Source organism: Notolepis coatsorum, assembly GCF_963971535.1.
Source record: "Notolepis coatsorum genome assembly, chromosome: 7".
Lineage (NCBI taxonomy): Eukaryota > Metazoa > Chordata > Actinopteri > Aulopiformes > Paralepididae > Notolepis > Notolepis coatsorum.
In genome coordinates this window covers 149,110,315-149,137,525 of record NC_140171.1, presented here as the reverse complement: position 1 = coordinate 149,137,525, position 27,211 = coordinate 149,110,315, and the positions used below count along the sequence as shown (strand labels likewise).

Below are 27,211 nucleotides of genomic sequence, written 5' to 3'. Positions count from 1 at the left end.
ACACTGAGACACAGAGACACAGAAAGAGACACTGAGACACTGACTGAGACACTGAGACACAGAGACACTGAGACACAGAGACACTGAGACACAGAGACACTGGGACACAGACAGAGACACTGAGACACAGAGACACTGAGACACAGAGACACTGAGACACAGACAGAGACACAGAGACACAGACAGAGACACTGAGACACAGAGACACAGAGACACTGAGACACAGACAGAGACACTGAGACACAGAGACACAGACAGAGACACTGAGACACAGAGACACAGAGACACTGAGACACAGAGACACTGAGACACAGACAGAGACAGAGACACTGAGACACAGAGACACAGAGACACAGACAGAGACACTGAGACACAGAGACACTGAGACACAGACAGAGACACAGAGACACTGAGACACTGACTGAGACACTGACTGAGACACTGAGACACTGACTGAGACACTGACTGAGACACAGAGACACAGAGACACTGACTGAGACACAGAGACACAGAGACACTGAGACACAGACAGAGACACTGAGATACTGAGACACAGAGACACTGAGACACGGAGACTGAGACACAGACTGAGACACTCAGATATTAATGCGTTAACGCACAATTCTATTAACGCCACTATTTTTTAAAAGATATATATCTTCTTTTTTTTTACTAGACTTCACTCAGGTATTGTATTATTGATACTCTCATTGATATGTTTGTTTCTGACTCAAAGTGTGTGTGTGAGAGAGAGAGAGAGAGAGAGAGAGAGAGAGAGAGAGAGAGAGAGAGAGAGAGAGAGAGAGAGAGAGAGTGGTGAAAGAGATGAGGAAGGGGCAAGAGAGAAAGAGAGCTGGGAGAGTGTGTGTGTGAGAGAGATAGGGGGGCGGGGGTGTGAGTCCTCAGCCCTTGTGTGGGTGAATGTAACAAGTTCCTAACGTTTTCTTACCCCTATTATTTCATGCACACTTTATTCATTGTTTTAAATTATTATTTTCTTTTAACACATCCAGTGCCGTTCACGAGAATTCTCGTTTATGTGGCCCAACGGTTCAGTGCCAGAAACGAAGATTCTTGTTTCTGGGTCGTTATTTCTTTTATTCGCTATTTCCATTCATAATCCATCGAGGAAGCCTGTGCAGGCTGTCCTGAATGGGTCTGAGTTCGCAAACGTCCAATACCGCCACCTAACGCCTTGTGGCCGGTATTGCACATCCTTGGAAACTCTAGCTTGGTCTGTCCGTCGATCTAAAAAGTCCGGTCCGGGTTTTCCTTGTCGGGTAGGGGTAACGTTTATAACATCGGAGCGTGTGTGTAATGTACTGTGTAACGTATTACGTTGGTGACGATTGAAGCATAGAACCCCCCCCCACACACCCTTTCATGCATGCATGATGAAACATAATACCGATAATATAGCGTTGATTTCAGATTGATTGTTGATACAGGCGAGGAATGGCACGGTTTCTAGTGAAATGCACTAAACGCTGCTTAGCTGCGTTTCCTGGGATTACACAGAATTACTCTAAAACTATACTCATATTCACCACGGTATAAAACGGGAATGTATGGATGACATTTTTTTTTCTTTTTCACAAATTGAGCAATAGATACTCAATGTCAAATGGGCAATAGTTTTATATCCATAGCTATGATATTTAATATAGTTTTAGCCCTGCAAACACCGGCATGTATCCCCATTCATTAAAGCGCTGGCACACACGGCCATACGGCCCACAGCGACCTCTGGCGCTGAATGAGTTAAGTTATTTTGTGCATCACTCTGTTTTGAATTTGATGCAAATTTGCAATGCATGAGGGTCATCCTTTTGTGTTAAATGGCTGCATAAAGCAAGCATTTGTTGACTCTCATGTTGATAAGAGTATTAAAATTGGAAAACTATCCGTTTAAGGTCGATTTAAAACAGATACAAAATATGCGATTAATTTTATTTTTTTCACTTTTTTCTCCTCCTGTTTTTCTGTGTTTTTTCTCCCATACAAATTTGAGTTGTTATGCCAATTCCCCCCTCCCCTACCTGGTCGTTGCTCGCATGTGCCCCCCACTGGTCGGTCTAGGGAGCCCTGAAGTCTATCAGATGCTTCCTCCCAGACATAGGAGACAGCCAGCAGCATCTTTTCACCTGCCAGCGCGGACTCTCATTGGTGAGGTGTAACGTGTGGGAGGTCACTCTACCCTCACCATCTCCCTCCCTCGCTGTGCAGGCACCCTGACCGACCTGTAGGAGTCGCTGTTTACAACAACCAGATTAACACCCACCGGCTTCCCTCCCGCTGACTCTGCCGGCCGGCCAAGCCGGAGGCAACGCTGACAGCCTGGATTCGATACCAGTGTCTCTCGCGTTGGTGACCACCCAGCCGCTCTAATATGCGATTCATTTGCGATTAATCGCATGTTAACTATGGACAATCATGCGATTAATCAGATTAAGTATTTTAATCGATTGACAGCCTTATTACTTATCATTAAACACAATACCGACTCTTGATACACTTGATATAGTAAAAATATACTTTCAGTATGAAGAAATATAAAACATTTTTATTTGAGGGACCAAGCTTGTAAAGCACAACTTAATTCTTACTTGGATGCCATACTACATACTACACACTACTACTACTACTACACACTACATACTACATACTACACACTACAGACTACATACTACACACTACATACTACACACTACACACTACATACTACATACTACACACTACACACTACATACTACACACTACATACTACACACTACACACTACATACTACATACTACACACTACATACTACACACTACACACTACACTACACTACACACTACATACTACACACTACACACTACATACTACACACTCACTACACACCTCATACTACACACTACATACTACATACTACACACTACACACTACATACTACACACTACACACTACACACTACATACTACACACTACACTACATACTACATACTACACACTACACTACACTACATACTACACACTACACTACATACTACACACTACACTACACACTACATACTACACACTACACTACATACTACATACTACACTACACTACATACTACACACTACACTACATACTACACACTACATACTACACACTACACTACATACTACACACTACACTACACACTACACTACATACTACACACTACACTACACACTACACTACACTACATACTACACACTACATACTACACACTACACTACATACTACACACTACACACTACACTACATACTACACACTACACTACACACTACACTACATACTACACACTACACACTACATACTACACACTACACTACATACTACACACTACACACTACTACTACTACACACTACATACTACACACTACACACTACATACTACATACTACACACTACACTACACTACATACTACACACTACATACTACACACTACACTACACTACATACTACACACTACATACTACATACTACACACTACATACTACACACTACATACTACACACTACACACTACACACTACACTACACTACACACTACATACTACACACTACACTACATACTACACACTCACTACACACTTCATACTACACACTTCATACTACACACTACACTACATACTACACACTACACTACACACTACATACTACACACTACACACTACATACTACACACTACACACTACACACTACATACTACACACTACACACTACACACTACACACTATATACTACACACTACACACTACACTACATACTACACACTACATACTACATACTACACACTACATACTACATACTACACACTACACTACACACTACACACTACTACTACATACTACATACTACACACTACACTACACACTACATACTACACACTACATACTACATACTACACACTACACACTACATACTACACACTACATACTACTACTACATACTACTACTACATACTACACACTACACACTAAATACTACTACTACACACTACATACTACATGTTACATACTACATACTACATATTACATACTAAGTATGTGACAAAGTGTACTTGCAGAGAACAACTACTCTAGTCACTTTTTCAACTGTCACTTTTGAACAAGATCCCTCTTCCCTCTCTGAATAGTACGAGGGCCGCACCAACATCCACCTGGGTCCAGATGTGTTGTTGAGACAGACGGCCGTGGCCAGGAGCAGTACCTTCACCAACCTGCGGGAGGTGTGTGACCGCTTCAAGCTGTCCCCTGGGGAGTACGTCATCATCCCCTCCACCTTCGAGGCGCACCGCAAAGGAACCTTTATCCTGCGAGTCTTCACTGAGAAACAGGCAGCCACCAGGTGAGTCCACCAAGCCGGCCATTTTCTGTTTCTATTTCAAAACCAAAGTAATACTACTACTCTTAACAACGACGGTGGCGAATACGATAATAATGTGAAAATAACGATAATACGATAATAACACAATAACAATAATACAATAATAACTTAAAAATAACGATAATAACAATGATATGACAATAATATGATGATAACAATGCGATAATAACACATTAATAACAATAACATGACAATAACATGATAATAACACAATAATGATATGGTTGTTTATAATAATAATAATAAACAATTGAATGGTTGAGTCCAAATGGCCGTCGCATTATACAATAATGGTGACCTTTTTGACTCAACCATTAAACAATGCGGTTATTCCAGGAAACTGTACCTGGTTTGAATCTGCAATCAAATATTTTACTAATATGTCCATTAAACGTAGAATGATGTTGTCAAACAGTGACCTACTGCACTTTGTTTACATTTATTGTGGGGACAGGGGAGGGGTTGCTATTGTCGGACACACCTCAGGCTCTACCACTGACTGGAGAAATCCACAGCATAATAAGTTACTATAGTTATATATAATATTATACCTATAGATTATACCTTATATATATTTAAAAATATATATTATTAAATTGTGTCAGTGATGCCGAAGACAGGGCCCTGTTCCTCGTACCTGGCTAACTGAGTTAGCCGGATAATTTTCAGGATAACTTGACATAAGTTAGACTTTTCGGTTCCCCGACACACATTTGTCTAAATCACTATGGCAACAGATCAAAAAGTTTGAACCTGCTCCAGCGCAGAGTTTAGTTCAGTTAGCTGGATGAACTGGCCACGCCCTCGCAAAAAAATGCCAGCTCCCTTCCTCACAGATTCTGAATTATGGTATTGTGCTTCGTTTTTCTAGAGGGGGCTTTTGAAATGTAAAATAATAGACCTAAAATGCTGATAATAAATCATATTCAGCCTATGGATTTACTTTGTCCTAAATAATGCACGTCATAGGCGGCTAGGTGGCGCAGTGGGCAAGGCGCTCGCCACCAACGCAGGAGATGCTGGGTTTGAGCCCAGCTCTCGGCGTTGCTACCAGCTTGGCTGGTCGTTCATACTAATACAATTGGCAGTATTAGGGGGTGGGAAGCTGGTAGGTAGGGATCGGACGTTGTGGACAGCGACTCCTACAGGTCGGTTGGTGCGCCTGCGCAGTAGAATCAGGAAGTGACGGGGGCAGCGTGACCCTCCCACGCAGACCCTCGCCGCTGAGAGATCACGCTGTGCAGGTGAAAAGATGCGACGGCTGCCTCCTCGAGTACAGGAGGGGACACGTGATGCAAGGCTTCGTCCACATTGCAGCCGGCTTGTGGGAGGCATGGCCTAACAACGTTCGAGAGAGGGGAGGGTAGAATTGGACAATACGAAATTGGGGAAGGGAGAAAAATAGAAAATGGGGAGAAAAAGTAGATAAAAATAAATAAATAATGCACGTCATAGCTATATGGCTCACTATGTGGTTATTTTAATAACGGAGCATTGCAAATGTGAATCCCGCAGGGATATTTTTAATGAATGAAACCTATCGGGCGTTTGGCTCTGATTCGTTTCATATTCTCCGCTGTGGATGTATTTGCTTAACGGAGTGTCTGGATTGTGTTTCATTCAAGCATAAATTGATGCATTTTTATGCGTGGATTGTGGATGTGAATTACGACGAATCTGAATCTGTGGATTGTTGAATTGTATCACTGTCACTCACATGTTATTGTGATATTGTAACTGGGATTAAAATGTCTGAGGAGATGCGCTGGATTTGATGACGTGGACGTGACTTGAGAAAAGTGAATGAGCAATTGCAAGCCTTTGACGTTTTGATGAATGAATTTGAGAAAATGCATTTATCTGTTCTGTGAGGGCTGTGTGTGTGTGTGTGTGTGGGTCATGAGCAGATAACAGGGACTCTTAAAGTTATCCTTGAAACGGACAACCACTAGACTGCTTACGCAGATATTTTAGGAGAGGGGGGAAATTAAACAACAGAAAACAACCTTTACAGGTGGAAATCTCAAAGTGAGTAATTAAGAAAATAAATCAAGTCCCAAAAAACAGGACTACTCTCAATAAAGATGTATAGTATAAAAGTAAATAAGCCACAAGGACACCTCCTAATAAAGGAGTTTATATTGGAAAAAGTTAAACAATAAACCTCCACTAAGGGAGTTTATGTGTAGAATCACGTGAGTAGCCTAAAATAAGAATGACTACCATAAAGCTCAATTCTGAATCAGAGATCAGACTACACTTCAATATAATGAGTGTGACCAAAAGGACAGCCAACACTAGGAAATGAAAAAGCAGTTGACACTGCGATCTCCAAACTTAAATAGACTCCACATGGCCATAGGCACAGCTGCACTGCATCAGGTGCAATCAAGCCCACACACCTGCCGACCCATGAGGCAATTAACCACAGGGAACAGGGATTGACAGCTATCCCTCACAGAGAGGTGAAATAAAGCAAAAATAGACAGCTGTCCCTCACAGAAAGGAAGAATAAAGCAAAAACCATGACAGGACCCCCCCTCTAGGGGGCGGCTCCAGACGGACCCTCTGAGACACGTCTTCGAAACTCCCGAACAAGCTCAGGGTCCAAGATGTCCCTGGCCGGAACCCACGTGCGCTCCTCTGGCCCATAACCCTGCCAGTCCACCAGGTACTGTATACCCCTACCAACCCGCCTACTGGACAGGATACGCCGTACAGTATACACAGGTTGGCCATCAATGAATCGAGGGGGAGGTGGAGGTCACTCTGCAGGAACCAACCTGCTCCTCCGAACCGGCTTAAGGTGGGATACGTGAAATGTAGGGTGTACCCTCATCGACGAGGGTAACCGAAGACGCATCGTGACTGGGTTTGACTCCACCCGTAATGGAAGGTCGCGTGTGGAAAGCCACACCTGTTGGCCCACACGGTAGGAAGACGCAGGGCGACGGTGTACATCCGCCGACCGCTTGTGCCGGGCCGCAGCACGCACAAGAGCCGAACACACCCTCTTCCATGTTGCCCGAGACTGACGGATAGACGCCTCGGCAGATGGCACCCCCACGTCCCTCTCCTGTTCAGGAAACAGTGGAGGCTGATACCCAAACTGAACCTCAAATGGGGAGAGACCAGTGGATGCATTGCACAATGAATTATGTGCATATTCTGCCCATGCCAGTTGATGACTCCAAGTGGTCGGATTGGAGGAGGCCAAGCAGCGAAGCGTACTCTCCATAGACTGGTTGGTGCGCTCTGTTTGCCCATTGCTCTCCGGGTGGAACCCTGATGACAGGCTAACCGTCGCACCCAGTATAGCACAGAATGCCTTCCAAAACCGAGCAGTAAACTGGGGTCCACGGTCCGACACCACGTCCTGGCAGATGCCATGAATTCGGAAGACATGGTCAACCACCAGTTGAGCGGTCTCCTGAGCAGATGGCAGCTTGACCAGCGGAATGAAGTGAGCTGCTTTGGAGAACCTATCCACCACCACCATGATGATGCTGTGACCATCAGAAGGAGGCAGACCAGTCACAAAATCCATGGCGATGTGGCTCCATGGACGACTAGGAATGGGCAAAGGACGAAGCAGCCCTGGTGGTGACTGTTGAGAAACTTTGTTCCGTGCACAAACGGGGCAGGCTGCCACAAATTCCCGAATGTCCTTCATCATACCAGGCCACCAGAACCTTCTGGCCAAGAAGTCACGAGTTCTGTGCACTCCGGGATGTCCTGTCAGCCGAGAGGAGTGGCCCCACTTCAACACCCGAGAACGAATGCTGTTTGGTACAAATAACCGACCCAGGGGCACCCCACCCGGATCTGGTTCCAAACGTTGTCCCCTCCGCACAGCAGAGTCAATGCTCCATGTCACAGGAGCTAGGATCTGTCCTGCAGGAACAATGGGCTCAGGAGGACGGTCCTCTTCTGATCCATCATATAACCGGGAAAGAGCATCCGGCTTGATATTTTTAGACCCGGGACGGTACGTCAGGAGGAAATTAAAACGAGAGAAAAACAGTGACCAGCAAGCCTGTCGCGAGTTTCTCCTCTGAGCACCCTGGATATATTCCAAATTTGTATGGTCTGTCCAGACTGTGAATGGGTGTTCAGCTCCCTCTGTCCCTCACAGAAAGGTGAAATAAGGCAAAAAACATGACATGTTCAAGCTCTGTTATCTGATGATGAACATGACTGGTGTCACTGGTATAAACCAAAGGTTAATCAATTCAATGCATGTATGGATGATGTCCGAAACAGATTAAAACCTGATTAATAGTGAAACTGTATAGCCTCCAAGCCTCTCTGACACGTTATTTCGGGGGTCGCGCCTTGAAAACTTTGGGAACCATGTATTTATATAGTACATGATACCTAAGCGCATACAGTACAGATATCCTCATAAGTATCTATTAATTCGTATCAATTAGATACTCTTTGGGCTTGTTTTTATCTACTTATTCTGAAAGAGTTGAACAAATTATTTTCGCTAGCAAGATCTCATTTGATTATTCATTCAGGGGGCGACAGTGGCTTGGGAGGTAGAGCAGTCGTCTGGCAATCCGGAGGTTCCCTGGTTCGATTCCCGCTCCTCCCGGGCAGCGTGTCGATGTGTCCTTGAGCAAGACACTTAACCCCTAATTGCTCCCGATGAGCAGGTTGGCACCTTGCATGGTTACCTCCGCCGTTGGTGTGTGAATGTGTGAGTGAATGGGTAAAATGTGAGGAACAAATTGTAAAGCGCTTTGGATAAAAGCGCTATATAAAAAAGCAGCCATTTACCATTTACCATTCCATTAAGCCTACTGCCAGCAGGCACATTTAATTAAGCATTACATCACGCGCAGGAGTGTGTTATGAGAATTAGAGCATGCCTAGGGGTGGTTGTTAGGCCCGAGGCGCAGCCGAGGGTTGTTAGACCCCCCTAGGCATGCTCTAATTCTCATAACACACGACTACAAGTGGTGTAATGGCTTTTATACAATTGGCGCATTCATCCAACCTTATTGCTATACAATAAACACACATTAATTGAAGATTTATTGACAAAACCATCAGCAGAAAAAGTTGTTCCAAAAAAAAGAAGAGAAGTTGCCTCCGTGTGTAGAAGCAGCTCGGAGGTGCGCTGTTTCAAGGCATGCCATCTAAGAATGAAGTGAGCGTGTGTTATTGGATTGATTGATTGATTGATTGATTGATTGATTGATTGAACATTTTATTAATGTCCGCCTTGTTTCAAACTGGTTGCTTTGGCCCTCTTTCGAAGTCGGTTATGCTTAGAGTTTGGAATCAGGGCTGGTGGTCTATCGCCCTGCTCTAAAGATAAACTCTAAGCATAACCGACTTTGAAAGAGGGCCAAAGCATAACCAGTTAGAAACAACAAGGCTTCAAAGCATGCCGTCTAACAGTGAAGTGAGCGTGTGTTATTGGATTGATTGATTGATTGATTGAACATTTTATTAACAGTGAAATGAGTGTCCTTTTGACAAATGGCATCTAACAACACACTTCGCGTGATTTATATTTTGTTCCACAATGAGTCATGACCAACCAATTACATAATCCAACATTGTTCTAACACATTCCACGTGACAGAATCGTTTTTGAATGAGTCGTTATGACGCTATCAATACATCCATTCATAAAGATTATTGTCCGCCATCTTGGTTTCATTCCTAAAAACTCGAATGGCGGCGAGGCTATTGAGCCGTACTGTATTCTACCCATTCTGCAATCTGTTAATAAAGTTGTCAATCAATCAATCAATCAATCCCGTTAGAAATTCAGGATTTCTGCGATCGACACCTGCTGTCTATTCAATTATCAAGTCTGGTTCGAATTAACGAGAGTGAATCAGCGTTCGAGGAACAGGGAGAGCCTGGTTTCAAACATGAATCTGGCTAATGGGACTTTATTTTTTTTTTATCATTTTTTATCATTTGTACAGCTTTTCTTGGTCACGCAGGACCAACAGAGGAGAGGGCGAGTGGGAGGAGAGGTGGGGAGGACATGCGACAAATAACGTCGGGTGCTGGGATCGAGCCCGGGTCGGCCGCGTAGGTGCGCGAGGCACTATGGTATGCGCCACGAGGGCGCCCCGGCTAATGGGACTTTTGATCGACTTAGTTGAACCCGTTATGGGGAATAGGGCCCTGATGTGTCACCATCATGTACAATGTGTTTGTCTCTGTGTTGCAGAAGACAGATGTGTTACCATCATGTACAATGTGTTTGTCTCTGTGTTGCAGAAGACAGATGTGTTACCATCATGTACAATGTGTTTGTCTCTGTGTTGCAGAAGACAGATGTGTCACCATCATGTACAATGTGTTTGTCTCTGTGTTACAGTCCCATGGAGGAGGATGTCAATGACGTTGAAATTGAAGAGGTACGTCTCTCAGACATATCTCTCTCATATCATATCTCTCAAAACGTATCTCTCTCAAAACATATCTCTCTCTCAAAACATATCTCTCAAAACATATCTCTCTCAAAACATATCTCTCTCAAAACATATCTCTCAAAACATCTCTCTCAAAACATATCTCTCAAAACATATCTCTCTCAAAACATATCTCTCTCAAAATATATCTCTCAAAACATATCTCTCTCATAACATATCTCTCTCATAACATATCTCTCTCATAACATATCTCTCTCATAACATATCTCTCTCAGACATCTCTCTCAAAACATATCTCTCTCAAAACATATCTCTCTCAAAACACATCTCTCTCAAAACATATCTCTCTCAAAACATATCTCTCTCAAAACACATCTCTCTCAAAACATATCTCTCTCAAAACGTATCTCTCTCAAAACATATCTCTCTCAAAACATATCTCTCTCAAAACATATCTCTCTCAAAACACATCTCTCTCAAAACATATCTCTCTCAAAACGTATCTCTCTCAAAACATATCTCTCTCAAAACGTATCTCTCTCAAAACATATCTCTCTCAAAACGTATCTCTCTCAAAACATATCTCTCTCGGGGAGCTCCCGTAGCTCACCGCATATCTCGGCGCCATTTCTGCGTTGGGGAAAACCGTGCTCGTCACGGATCTGGGGGACATGAGTTCGATTCCCGGACCCGCCGTCATTTCTCAGAATGTCTTCCCCTGCTCTACATCCCATTTCAACCTGTTTCTGTCGGTCATGCTTGACCAGAAAAGCGATAAACGCTAAAAAAGAAAGTTTAAAAAAAAAAAAAACATATATCTCTCAAAACGTATCTCTCTCAAAACGTATCTCTCTCAAAACATATCTCTCATAACATATCTCTCTCAAAACATATCTCTCTCAAAACATATCTCTCTCAAAACATATCTCTCATAACATATCTCTCTCAAAACATATCTCTCATAACATATATCTCTCATAACATATATCTCTCATAACATATCTCTCAAAACATATCTCTCTCATAACATATATCTCTCAAAACACATCTCTCTCAAAACATATCTCTCTCATAACATATCTCTCTCATAACATATCTCTCTCAAAACACATCTCTCTCATAACATATCTCTCTCAAAACATATCTCTCTCATAACATATCTCTCTCATAACATATCTCTCTCAGAACATATCTCTCTCAAAACATATCTCTCTCATAACATATCTCTCTCATAACATATCTCTCTCAGAACATATCTCTCTCAAAACATATCTCTCTCATAACATATCTCTCAGACATATCTCTCTCAAAATATATCTCTCTCAAAACATATCTCTCTCATAACATATCTCCCTCAAAACATATCTCTCTCAAAACATATCTCTCTCAAAACATATCTCTCTCAAAACATATCTCTCTCATAACATATCTCCCTCAAAACATATCTCTCTCATAACATATCTCTCTCAAAACATATCTCTCTCATAACATATCTCCCTCAAAACATATCTCTCATAACATATCTCTTAAAACATATCTCTCTCATAACATATCTCCCTCATAACATATCTCTCTCATAACATATCTCTCTCATAACATATCTCCCTCATAACATATCTCTCTCATAACATCTCTCTCATAACATATCTCTCATAACATATCTCTCAAAACATATCTCTCTCATAACATATCTCTCTCATAACATATCTCTCTCAGACATATCTCTCTCATAACATATCTCTCTCAGACATATCTCTCTCATAACATATCTCTCTCATAACATATCTCTCTCAAAACATATCTCTCTCATAACATATCTCTCTCAAAACATATCTCTCTCATAACATATCTCTCTCATAACATATCTCTCTCAGAACATATCTCTCTCAAAACATATCTCTCTCATAACATATCTCTCTCATAACATATCTCTCTCAGAACATATCTCTCTCAAAACATATCTCTCTCAAAACATATCTCTCTCAAAACATATCTCTCTCAAAACATATCTCTCTCATAACATATCTCTCTCAGACATATCTCTCTCATAACATATCTCTCAGACAAATCTCTCAAAACATATCTCTCTCAGACATATCTCTCAAAACATGTTCAACTCCATCAGATTCTCATGGCATGTGTAAAATTTCTCATTTCAAATATTTCTTTCCCCTTCCAGAGCGATGTCCGAGAGAGCGACGTGGATCCCCACTTCAAGCACGTGTTCATGCAGATCGCTGGAAATGTAGCATAATTATGTAATCTGGTATCCTCAAATCAACCCATTATCTTGAAATAACAGAAACGTTAATGTTTTTCTTCCTCATTTTGACAGGACGCCGAGATCTCAGCCTTTGAGCTTCAACAGATTTTAAACAAAGTAGTCGCCCAGAGTAAGCATGCTTTCTCTTTATATAATAATCACAAATTTTTGAATTGCTCAATTTGAATGTCAATGAAGTGAACCTGAAGTATGAATTAATGCCAACGAATCTCCTTGTGACTTTGCTTCCCAGGAACAGATGTGAAAACAGATGGATTCAGCATGGAGACCTGCCGCCATATCATCTGCCTGCTGGACGTATCCTTTCAAACAGGCTTTTAAAGCTGCACTATTCTTTTTCAAGACATTTTCAAATCTTCTTATGACCACCTGCTATCAGAAGGTCTTGTTGAGTCATGGTGTCCTACTCAAACAACCCTGCTATCAGAAGGTCTCGCTGAGTCATGGTGTCCTACTCAAACAACCCTGCTATCAGAAGGTCTCGCTGAGTCATGGTGTCCTAGTCAAACAACCCTGCTATCAGAAGGTCTCGCTGAGTCATGGTGTCCTAGTCAAACAACCCTGCTATCAGAAGGTCTCGTTGAGTCATGGTGTCCTACTCAAACAACCCTGCTATCAGAAGGTCTCGCTGAGTCATGGTGTCCTAGTCAAACAACCCTGCTATCAGAAGGTCTCGTTGAGTCATGGTGTCCTACTCAAACAACCCTGCTATCAGAAGGTCTCGTTGAGTCATGGTGTCCTAGTCAAACAACCCTGCTATCAGAAGGTCTCGTTGAGTCATGGTGTCCTACTCAATCAACCCTGCTATCAGAAGGTCTCAGTGAGTCATGGTGTCCTAGTCAAACAACCCTGCTATCAGAAGGTCTCGCTGAGTCATGGTGTCCTAGTCAAACAACCCTGCTATCAGAAGGTCTCGCTGAGTCATGGTGTCCTAGTCAAACAACCCTGCTATCAGAAGGTCTCGCTGAGTCATGGTGTCCTAGTCAAACAACCCTGCTATCAGAAGGTCTCGCTGAGTCATGGTGTCCTAGTCCCAGGGACGCGGGAAGGGGGGGTGCGGGGGGTGCTGCAGCACCCCCTCTCAATTATTGCAAAAAAAAAATAAAAAAAAATATATATATATAATATATATATATTTTTTTTTATGACAGTATTTATATATTTGTATATACTGTAACTGTATAACTGTAACACTATATATTATAAGTTTATCCTGCTCAAAGCACGTCACCATTTTAATATTGTGTGTATTGAGCCGTACTGTATTGTAGCCATTCTCCAATCTGTTAAATAAAGTTTTCATTCATTCATTACACTACTGTATGTACACAATCATACGTGTAAAACCGAGTAGATTTTCGAGTGATGACAGACTGTCACAGACTGATTGAATGACAGGTGAAACAACTAATTGTATTCACCTCCTGTCTCCCGCCCTTCCCACACGCCACGAACCACTGAGCTACTGTGATACAGTGCTTGCGCAGTCAGTCGATTTGAGCTAGTAGTCAGACTTTGCTAGCACAGAATGTCTCACTCGCAGAAAAGAAAAATATCAGATTTATTTTCTAAACGTCCCGCCGGTCCCAGTGACAGTCCCACTAAATCTGATAAACGTCAGAGAGAGACAGAGACGACAGGTTCAGCCTCAGCATCAGGTATTGAAGAGTTAACTGAGTCTGTTCCCCTATACCCCCCCTCGGGCGCCAGGGGCTTCCACTGAGGGGTGATGCAAATAGGGATGGGGTGTTATGGCAGCTCATGATGGAAAGAGTGCGCACCGAGTCTGATCCCGAGTTGAAGAATTGGCTCCAAAAGAGAGACAACTGGATGTCCAACAACATCCAAAACGAAATCTTACAGCTGCTTGCCCATGATATTCAGCGACAAATTAGAGGCAAAGCATCCAAAAGCCCAATCTTTGGCTTGAGCGCTGACGGAACCACTGATGTCACTCACTGGAAAAGAACAATTCTCGTGTAATATACAGTTAGCCGATGACAACTTGGAAGCTCAGAACTTCTTTTGGGGTTTTTACAATGCCCGGCCCAGACACAACAGCCGAGACGCTGTTTTTGTGTATAAAATACTTTTACGCCTCGACCTGCCCATGGAGAGGCTGATAGGATACTGTTTTGACGGGGCCAGCAACATGTCTGGGGGGTACAGGCTAGACCAGGGGTTCCCAAACTATTCAGGCCGCGACCCAAAAAAAACGGTGTCAGAGAGCCGCGACCCCCACTATTATAGGAGGTAAAAAACATGCATGTTTCAAACATGGTTGAAACATGCAAACGTTCAAACGCACACACACTAATAAGCATTGGAGGCTTTTAACCAGGGCCGGACTGGGGAAATCATTCAGGCCAGGAAATATAGCCCCAGTCAGGCCACTTTTTAAGCAGGGGGTCTGGGGGTCCCCCACCAGGAATTTCTTTGTTACAAAGACTTAATTTCCTGCATTCTGGTGCAGGCAGTTTTTTTATTTGTACCCTTTAAATGCCAGTGTTTGTGATGGCATCACAACTTAGTTAAAAAACAGGCTAGCATATGTATGATTAGCAACAACACAGATTTTTATGGATTTTCAGTTTTTTGTAATTGATAAATACAATATTTTATTCAACTTCAGCCCTGATCATAACACCACATATTCATTTTATAATTCTAACCCTTTAAATGCCAGTGTGTGTGATGGCATATATTTGCAATATATCAAATGCAAAGTAAATTTTTCTGGGGGGGATTATTACAGGCTAGCATGTGTCAATGATTAGCAGTTTTTCGTAAGGATCCCGCCTCCACCAATCACATGCGGCTCCCTTTGTGTGTGTGTGAGAGCAAGAGAGAGAGAGAGAGAGAGAGAGATAGTTCTCCAACTTGTGTGAGTTGCAGTGATCTCCTGGTTGTTCCCCACCTAGGTTATCTAACTATTGCGCTGGTGAAAATAGAAACACTGGCCTGGCCTGCTTCTAAGTTCAGTGGCCTGACAAAAAAAAAAACGTTTTTTTTTTTTTTTTTTTTTTCATCTGGCGACCCCCCCAGCACCCCCTGCCGTTTTATTTGTTTGTTTGTTTGTTTGTTTATTTACACATATAAAAACAGTTACATATATAATACAATATAGTCCACAAGGGATGTGTAGGAGAATTGCCTAAAAACCCTCAAGGGGCTTGCATGTGGCATTCACCAGGAAGCAAAACTACATTATATCAAGATAAATATAAAATATAAGATAAAATCCCCCCCCCCCCCCCCTGAACAAACAAACACACACAAGCAGGCCTACATAGACACCGAAGTAGGCACCCCATGCCATACGATTTCTGGTATAGAGAAAACAATCAATGACAGTAAGAATATATAATAAAACGAAAATAAAATAACAAAATACATCAGGCCATCAGACTACAGTTTGTAAAGGAAGTCCATATGGGAAATATTGGTGATCTAGGAGATGAGATTTCAGTGCTCTTTTGAATTTCAGAAAAGAAAATTCCAAAATATGTGGAGGCAAAGAGTTCCACAACTTTGACCCTCGGTAGAGCAAACAAAACTGAGATTGGGAAGTGCGTGAAAAGGGTGGTCTTAGCAAACAGGAACTACGTGTGGGGTAATTATGAATTTGGTGATTGTGGGCAAACATGTCATGAAAAAAAGGGGGAAGGGCTCTGTTTAAAGAACTATGCACAAATAAACCAGTCTGAAGATGATTCACTTGATAAACACTGAGGATACCTAACTTATGGAATAGAGGCTGAGAAGAATGACTTCGATGTACACAGCTGATTATTTTTAGAGCTCGTTTCTGCAGACGGTATATGGGCTCAAGTTTGGTCTGATGCGTACTACCCCAAACTAAATTACAGTAGTTGATATATGGGTAAACCATAGAGTAATATAACATTGTGGCAACCTCGGTGCTCAGCAAGTGACGTGTTTTTCCAAGAATACCAATACTCTTGGCCATTTTTGTAGTTATGGCTGTGATATGAGGTTTCCATGATAGGGATTCATCAAGCAGAACACCAAGGAATCGTGTAAAACACACCCTAGCTATGGGGATGTCATTGATCACTACTTTAGATGAAGAGTTAAAAATCACAGATTTGAGACAAAAAAAATGAAATTCGTTTTTTTAATGTTTAGTGATAATTTGTTGCATTTAAACCAAATTGATAGTTTGTTAAGTTCTTCATTTATGACCCTAATGATGGTATCAGGATCTTTATGTGAATAGAATACACACGTGTCATCTGCAAATAAAATTTTCGACAGCCTGTCTGAGACGTTAGGGAGGTCATTGATATATAACAAAAATAACAAAGGCCCAATAATTGAACCTTGGGGCAGACCGCAAAGTAAAGGAAGAAAAGGAGAATTTGTCCCATTATAGGATACAGACTGACGTCTATCTTTAAGGTAACTGGTGAACCATAGCAGTGCATTGTTTTTTATTCCAAGATGTGTGAGAGCAAGAGAGAGAGAGAGAGAGAGAGAGAGATAGTTCTCCAACTTGTGTGAGTTGCAGTGATCTCCTGGTTGTTCCCCACCTAGGTTATCTAACTATTGCGCTGGTGAAAATAGAAACACTGGCCTGGCCTGCTTCTAAGTTCAGTGGCCTGACAAAAAAAAAAAAAAAAAAAAACGTTTTTTTTTTTTTTTTTTTTTTCATCTGGCGACCCCCCCAGCACCCCCTGCCGTTTTATAGTTCCCGCGTGCCTGCCTAGTCCTACTCAATCAACCCTTCGACACCAGCAGGCTATTGTTATTCCATAGGCTTCCATTGTACCTGATTCACCACTGCCATAGGCTTCCATTGTATCTGATTCACCACTGCCATAGGCTTCCATTGTATCTGACAATGTGTATTAAACATGAAACCCATGAAAATCACCACATCTGACTACAGACAAAGTCACCACAGCCAACATCTGCATTTATTTTCCTGACATGTTTTTGTTTTTCCCTTTGAAAAGTTGCACTATTGTGCCTTAATACAGTACATTTAGATTAATTCTAAATTCTAATTCTAATAATACTGTATTACATCACAATGATAAGATGTTAGCATGTGGCTTTCCGCCAGAAAATAAATACAAACTTGTTCAGTAACCATAAAAGGTTATAAAAACAAGGGCGTCTTGATGTTTCTATAAAGACAATAATGACTTTTAAACCTACCTGTCAAAAAGACTGGTGTGGTCCTTTAAGTTGACATATATTGCTTCTCCTTGTATCAAATCTATTTCAGAAATGGAAACAATCTCTTTGATCCCATGCTGTGGTTTTTCACTGGTGGGGCTGTCCATTAGTTTACATTTGGATTACATATTGCACCTTTAACTTTTTTTTTATTATGTGATTTTTAAAAAGTGTGTTTCCAATCGTGTACTAAGATTAGTGCTCAAAGGATGCTCAATGACTCCATGTAACAACCCATCATCTACACTCATTGCACACACATCCACACACTCATTTCTAAACAACCACTCACCTTAACACTCACTTTAGACACTTTAACACTACATTATATTTATCTATTATTAAAGAGATTTGCACTACATTCATACCTCATTTTACCACATTTTCTGCATTGTACCTCACTGTTTACAAATTTTTACTCGCGGTACTTAGATTGTACCTAGGTTGTACTTTAGATTGTATATTGTACTGTATATTATATATGTACTGTATATTGTATATTCCTCTTTACTTACTTTTTTACTTACTTTCTTACTTAAATTTTTTTGACTGTATCAAGCACACTCTCAGGGGCTCATACAGAACCAAGCATTTCACCGTAAAGTACGTGCATTTTATTGTGATAACTAATAAACGAACTTGAACTTGAATTAGTGAGTCAATATTATTAACACATAATCCTTGACACTCCATCAAGAGGGATGGGACGTCTAAGCTCGGCCTGGTGGAGTTCCACGCTCTGTGGACCAGGGTTCAGAAGTATCTGGTAAGAACACCTGACGTATTAACCTTCTGTAGTGTGGTGGTGAAAGGGTTAACCTTCTGTAGTGTGGTGGTGAAAGGGTTAACCTTCTGTAGTGTGGTTGTGAAGGGGGTTAACCTTCTGTAGTGTGGTTGTGAAAGGGGTTAACCTTCTGTAGTGTGGTTGTGAAAGGGGTAACCCTTTGTCGTGTGGCAGTGAAAGGGTTAACCTTCTGTATTGTCGCAGTGAAAGGGTTAACCATTTGGTAGTGTGAAAGGGTTAAAGGGATACTGTTTATAACCTGAGCAGAAGTACCAGTGATGGCCAGTAGAGTCCTTTCAGCTCAACCCATGCCGTTGTGCCAGGGTTCTAATGATCAGAACTACCCCTTTAGCCACGGAGAGCCTGAGGGAGCCGGACTATATGACTGTTAGAAAGACCATACAGCCTCTCTTTCATAGTTCATCGGGACACATTACACTACTAAGAGAGAAACTGTAGTTTTATTATGGATGTGTATTATTTAGTGCTGTCAGGCGATACAAAAAATGTAATCTAATTAATTACAGGATTTGTAATTAATTAATCTACTTAATCGCATTTTAATCGCATAACCATTTTAGGCCTGATATTCTATATTCTATAGGCCTAATCATATTTCAAATGGCATGTGTCCGGATGGCAGAATTCAGTACTGTATCTACAAAACCTTCTGTTTAATCATCTTCAATTTATTAATTTGCTTAGATTTTTCTGGTCAATTTTAGCATGGTGTTATTCACAGTGAAAGAAAAAATATTGATATTCTCATTTATTTCTGACACTAGGAATACATTCCCTGAGATCCATAGATGTCCCTAGAATCAGATACCAAGAACATGGAAGAGTACCGAAATACACAAACGGATGAATGAACGAGGTCCTACTGCTATTTAACTAATTACGATGTACTGTATGTACTTACTGATTCGATGCTTTCTTTCGGTCTCAAAGACTTACAGGCTAAGTCCCTTCTTCTTTAGCAACAGCCAGGAAATCACGGAAGCATAAAGTCCCTCGTCTTTGCAAAAATCCAAAAACGAACTTTGCTGGCGAAGCACATATCCTCAGGAAAAATGTGCAAAGACGTATTAGCAGCTTTGCAGCCAGGAACAGCACATGGCCTGCGTGTTTTGCTCATATTATTTATGTTAGGCTAAGTCACTGCACTTCTTTGGTCTGCTCTAGGTAGATTGTGGGCGGGCATTGGCTCCAACCACAGAGCCAATCGGATCACTATCCGCTTCCCCAGCGCAACGTGACGTCACGTTACGAGTCAAATCAGAACGACCTGATTAAATGGAGCAGGAAATGAATTACCTGAATGACGGCAATCCGCCAATATGGTATTTAGAGACACAGACACATTGATACTAACTCCTATTACTATAATACAATGCTAGACACTGAAAAAAGACATTTATAATGCACGTCACCTTTAATGACTGCTGGGAGGAGCCGGAATCAAACCGGGAACCTTCCAATTACCAGACGGCCGCTCTACCTCCAGAGCCACTGTTGCCATGTAAAAAATACACATTGATCATATTTATATCAACATTTAAGATTGCACTACCTAACATCTTAGATCATTTGAAATTGCGGATCAGACTCGACCATGTACTGTACATGGAATAAGCACATCCTCATTTCAAATTATGTTATGTTTTTTATTTTACAAAAATGATTTAGTTTTCTACATGAGGGGAATAAAGCGTCCATCTTCTCACCATCCTTTCATGGTTCATCCAGGCAGTAAAATATAATAATACAAATAAATATATACAGTATAATCTATTAAAATGTTTTACTTTGTTCTACACAACGGTTTGTTCTCTTCGCTCATTTTCAAGGTAGGTTCTATTTGAATCTATCAGCCATATCAGTCATGATGAAGATGTTTTTAATGTCTTGTAGGAGATCTTCAAGAAACACGACTCGGACAACTCTGGTACCATGAGCAGCCATGAGATCAGAGGGGCGCTGGTGGAAGCAGGTGATCATGATACCAGACGAGCATCCAGACTAGCATCCAGACAGACTAGCATCCAGACAGACTAGCATCCAGACAGACTAGCATCCAGACAGACTAGCATCCAGACAGACTAGCATCCAGACAGACTAGCATCCAGACAGACTAGCATACAGACAGACTAGCATCCAGACTAGCATCCAGACAGACTAGCATCCAGACAGACTAGCATCCAGACAGACTAGCATCCAGACAGACTAGCATCCAGACTAGCATCCAGACAGACTAGCATCCAGACAGACTAGCATCCAGACAGACTAGCATCCTAGCATCCAGACAGACTAGCAGACTAGCATCCAGACAGACTAGCATCCAGACAGAATAGCATCCAGACAGACTAGCATCCAGACAGACTAGCATCCAGACAGACTAGCATCCAGACAGACTAGCATCCAGACAGACTAGCATCCAGACAGAATAGCATCCAGACAGACTAGCATCCAGACAGACTAGCATCCAGACTAGCATCCAGACTAGCATCCAGACTAGCATCCAGACAGACTAGCATCCAGACAGACTAGCATCCAGACTAGCATCCAGACAGACTAGCATCCAGACAGACTAGCATCCAGACTAGCATCCAGACAGACTAACATCCAGACAGACTGGCATCCAGACAGACTAGCATCCAGACAGACTAGCATCCAGACAGACTAGCATCCAGACTAGCATCCAGACAGACTAGCATCCAGACAAGCATCCAGACAGACTAGCATCCAGACAGACTAGCATCCAGACAGACTAGCATCCAGACAGACTAGCATCCAGACAGACTAGCATCCAGACAGACTATCATCCAGACAGACTAGCATCCAGACAGACTAGCATCCAGACTAGCATCCAGACAGACTAACATCCAGACTAGCATCCAGACTAGCATCCAGACTAACATCCAGACTAGCATCCAGACAGACTAACATCCAGACAAACTAACATCCAGACTAGCATCCAGACAGACTAGCATCCAGACTAGCATCCAGACAGACTAACATCCAGACTAGCATCCAGACAGACTAACATCCAGACAGACTAGCATCCAGACAGACTGGCATCCAGACAGACTAGCATCCAGACAGACTAGCATCCAGACAGACTAGCATCCAGACAGACTAGCATCCAGACAGACTAACATCCAGACAGACTGGCATCCAGACAGACTAGCATCCAGACAGACTAGCATCCAGACAGACTAACATCCAGACAGACTAGCATCCAGACAGACTAGCATCCAGAGTAGCATCCAGAGTAGCATCCAGACTTGTTCTTGTATAAGAGCTACTTTTGACAAATTAAAGGGTAACACCACCCAAATTAAAAATTCCAGAATTATATTTCCAGGGACCTAGGAAAGTTCCATCAATAATAATAAGAATAATAATCAATAATAATAATAATAATAATAATCAATATTTGTGAATACAAGCTCCTCTCTCCCAAAGCCAGAAACCAGATAAGTTAGACTCAAACGTGTGACGTCATTAGGTATAAAGTCTGGAGCTGCTCCATAGACAATGAATGGGAGATTTTGTGGACCCACAGAATGTTTTCTTTTCATATTAATGTGTTTAATTCTGTAGTAGTGTTCTCAGTTCTGAAACAGAACATGTACCTGTCTATTCAGAACATTCTTCTGGGTGTCTCTCGGTATCATCTATACCATCATATACTCAGAACATTCTCCTGGGCGTCTCTCAGTGTCATCTATAACATCATATACTCAGAACATTCTCCTGGGTGTCTCTCAGTGTCATCTATAACATCATATACTCAGAACATTCTCCTGGGTGTCTCTCAGTGTCATCTATAACATCATATACTCAGAACATTCTCCTGGGTGTCTCTCAGTGTCATCTATAACATCATATACTCAGAACATTCTCCTGGGTGTCTCTCAGTGTCTCATCTATAACATCATATACTAGAACATTCTCCTGGGTGTCTCTCGGTGTCATCTATAACATCATATACTAGAACATTCTCCTGGGTGTCTCTCAGTGTCATCTATAACATCATATACTCAGAACATTCTCCTGGGTGTCTCTCGGTGTCATCTATATCATCATATACTCAGAACATTCTCCTGGGTGTCTCTCAGTGTCATCTATAACATCATATACTCAGAACATTCTCCTGGGTGTCTCTCAGTGTCATCTATAACATCATATACTCTCCTGGGTGTCTCTCAGTGTCTCATCTATAACATCATATACTAGAACATTCTCCTGGGTGTCTCTCAGTGTCATCTATAACATCATATACTCAGAACATTCTCCTGGGTGTCTCTCAGTGTCATCTATAACATCATATACTCAGAACATTCTCCTGGGTGTCTCTCAGTGTCATCTATAACATCATATACTCAGAACATTCCTCTGGGCTCTCAGTATCATCTATAATATACTCAGAACATTCCTCTGGGCTCTCAGTGTCATCTATTATAATATACTCAGAACATTCCTCTGGGCTCTCGGTGTCATCTATACCATCTCTCCCAAATCACCGTCTATGAAGCTTCAGACATTATACCATTTAACATCACAATTTTAGTTTTAGCACTCTGTGGATTAGGGAGATAGTTATTTGCTTCCACAAACCAGCCACCCCCCACCACAACATGAATTATGTCTTAAACTATAGGAATAATATGTGTGAATTATGTCTTGAACTATAGGAATGATATGTGTGGATTCTGTATTAAACTATAGGAATAATATGTATGAATTGTCTTAAACTATAGGAATGATATGTATGAATTATGTCTTAAACTATAGGAATAATATTTATGTATGAATTATGTCTTAAACTATAGGAATGATATGTATGAATTATGTCTTAAACTATAGGAATAATATGTATGAATTATGTCTTAAACTATAGGAATAACATGTATAAATTCACTGTTGTAGACTATAGGAATAACATGTATAAATTCACTGTTGCAGACTATAGGAATAACATGTATAAATTCACTGTTGTAGACTATACCTATCCGTCTATCATTTGATCCAAAATGTACAAATTTAGCTGGGGACCCCCTGGCGCCACCCTCGAGGACCCCTGAGGGTCCCCGGACCCCATGTTGAGAACCACAGTCCAGTAGCCCCCTGCTGTGTCTCCCTGCAGGGTTCCAGCTCAACAGCACTGTGCTGCAGGAGATAGTGTCCCGCTACGCTGACGCTAACTGTGCCGTGGACTTCGACTGCTTCATTGGCTGTTTAACCAGACTGGAGATGTTGTTCAGTGAGTGGTTTATATACACACACACACACACACACACACACACGCACGCACACACACACACACACACACACACACACACACACACACACACACACACACACACACACACACACACACACACACACACACACACACACACACACACACACACACACACACACACACACACACACACACACACACACACACACACACACACACACACACACACACACAGGCACGTGCACACATAGAGGCCAAGGGGTGCCTGAGCACCTGCCTTTTTGAGCCTCATCAAAAAAGTGCCCTTTTTGATTTTTTTTTTTTTTTTTTTTTTGGGAATCTCAAATACAAATCGGGATTGGAATAAAAAATGCATTTATATTAAACAATACAGAATATACAGCACTTCTTGGGGTCTGTAGGGTAAGCACTTATTCCCTCCCCCCTGAACATTTATGGAGATGTATGGGCCTTTTAAGTCAGTGATAAAAGTGTCTTTCAAGGATAAGTGAGCTCCTGCACTGATTATTATAGTTCAATATTCAATATTTGATCACCAAAACCCCCCAAAAAGCATAAAAAGGGGGCCCCCCGCCCGAAAAGGGCCCTTAAAAATCGTGCTCGCGCACTACGCGCGCTCGCTTACTATATACACACAAGTGTTGTGCCCTTTTCAGCCTTTGAGCACCTGCCCCTCTAAAGTCCTGTGCACGTCCCTGCACACACACACACACACACACACACACACACACACACACACACACATTTTAATACTTTATTTGGTTCCACAAATTATATTACATAAACAGGGAATCAAATGTATCGGGGCCAAGCAGCACTGAACACTTAAGGGTACACATAGCACCTCCTTCTCCACGTGGCTAAGCTGCCAATAATAGCTGAGACAGAGCAATATTTGGCAATTTGTTTGGCTTTTCTTTTAGACATTGCAGCAATTCTCAGACCGGTCATGGTGGATTTGTGTACATGGCCAAGACTTCCGAACACAAGTACACCATATCTACACCTATACCCAAGGTCAGTCATCACACTGAGCAGTGGTTGGTATTTGATATACTTGTCCCGGAAGGCCTGGTCCATGTACAGGTCAAAGGTACAGCCTACTTCTATGACCAGCACCTCTCCGTGGCTGGTGTCAACAAAAACAACGTCCGGTGTATTGGGTATGTTAGCAAAAACATCGTTGGTAAGGCCAAACCACTCTGGTTTTACTCTGGCATGTTTGTACATTGTTGCACTAGCTGGTGATATGTTCCGTACCGCATCAGACACAATGTCCACAATACGGTCATGACGAGCGATGTACAGGTGTTTGTATGCATTGTATGCACACACACACACACACACACACACACACACACACACACACACACACACACACACACACACACACACACACACACACACACACACACACACACACACACACACACTTTATTTGTTTGTAACTTTAGATTTGGTAGAGTCCTTTCTCAGCACAATCCATGCTGTTCCTCATGCTAGCTCTGGAGAGTTAGCCACAAACCAATGTAAAGTCAATGGGGTCAAGCTCCTGTCTGTACAAGCGGACTAGGATCTCTGAAATATACTCTGTGTGCACTGTGGAGTACAGAGAGCAGCTTGGAGGTGAAACTATTGTTCACGTAACAAAACTGCTGCAAATGATGATCATGTGATTGTATTTATCTTATATATGTGCTTGTTCCTATGACTTTTTCTAACTGTTGCTAACTGTTGCTGATGGTTGTGTCGTGAACTGTTGCTGATGGTTGTGTCGTGAACTGTTGCTGATGGTTGTGTCGTGGCCATTCGAGGACCAAATCACCCGTTCCAATGTTCCCTGTTCCTAGACTCAAGTTTTAAATGAACTCTTTTCTCTCCCACAACCAGAAATGTTCCGAACACTTGACACAGGCAACCGTGGGAAGATTGAACTGGATGTACAACAGGTAGAGTCTCTCGTTGGTTTTAATGTGGAATATTTATACTCATGTTCATCTATACGATACCATTAATTCATACCCTTTGTTTCAGTGGATCTGTTTGGCAATTAACTAACACTTCAAGGATATCCAATTCAAGGATTCAAGGATGTTCAAGGATTCAAGGATATTCAAGGATTCCCATTTTGACTACGTAATACTGGACTTTCTATATATATCTATGGTGTGTGTTTATATATATGATCTATATAAAGAACTTTCTATATCTATGCCTGGTGTGTGTTTAAACTTTATATATATATATATATGATTTATATAAAGAACTTTCTAAACAAATGTACAATATTTTGAAAGAAGGCCATCACTCCATGTACTGTAGGTTAAGAATGTGGCTTGTTTTGACAACATTCTTGTAATAAACATAATTGTGTTGAAACAAATGCATTTTCATTTATCTTTTTTTAAATTTGTTTATCCGATAGGGACGATGCACAATAAATATATTGCACCAGATATAGCTATAAGATCATTAGCATGTAGTCCCTGGTGGCAGTCGACAGTGTCACACGACTTGGAGCTGTATACAAATAAACAGTCTATAGTTACATTACATTATGAGGCAATAATACATAAATACAATACAAAATATTACATAATTAAACCGGTATGGTAAAGATATTCACCATACAAATATGTGCCTATTATCAATACATTTTAAAACAAACTAATAGGTCTAAGCCATATCATTTAAAGTTTTTAAGACGGGTGTTGAAAATTACATGAACAACTATAGACCAATATCCATAGTGCTCTCATATTTGAGAAAATTGTCTATACCAGACTGAGTAGTTACACAGATCAATTAAATATTCTGGACTCCTCACAACATGGCTTCAGGAAAGAAAGCACAACATGT

General features: G+C 41.6%; 1 protein-coding gene across 1 annotated transcript in view; it reads left to right on the top strand.

Moving 5' to 3' along the window:
• The window catches only part of capn8 (calpain 8), a 60,349-nt gene extending 33,544 nt beyond the window's left edge, over positions 1 to 26,805 (top strand). The window contains exons 12-21 of the mRNA XM_084318528.1: positions 4,150 to 4,361; positions 10,753 to 10,792; positions 12,987 to 13,052; positions 13,143 to 13,200; positions 13,324 to 13,388; positions 18,994 to 19,062; positions 20,995 to 21,073; positions 24,233 to 24,349; positions 26,243 to 26,301; positions 26,387 to 26,805. Of these exons, the coding sequence (XP_084174654.1) occupies positions 4,150 to 4,361; positions 10,753 to 10,792; positions 12,987 to 13,052; positions 13,143 to 13,200; positions 13,324 to 13,388; positions 18,994 to 19,062; positions 20,995 to 21,073; positions 24,233 to 24,349; positions 26,243 to 26,301; positions 26,387 to 26,410 (789 nt within the window). The 3' untranslated portion in view covers positions 26,411 to 26,805. The remainder of the gene's footprint in view (positions 1 to 4,149; positions 4,362 to 10,752; positions 10,793 to 12,986; positions 13,053 to 13,142; positions 13,201 to 13,323; positions 13,389 to 18,993; positions 19,063 to 20,994; positions 21,074 to 24,232; positions 24,350 to 26,242; positions 26,302 to 26,386) is intronic.
• Positions 26,806 to 27,211: the final 406 nt, after the last annotated feature.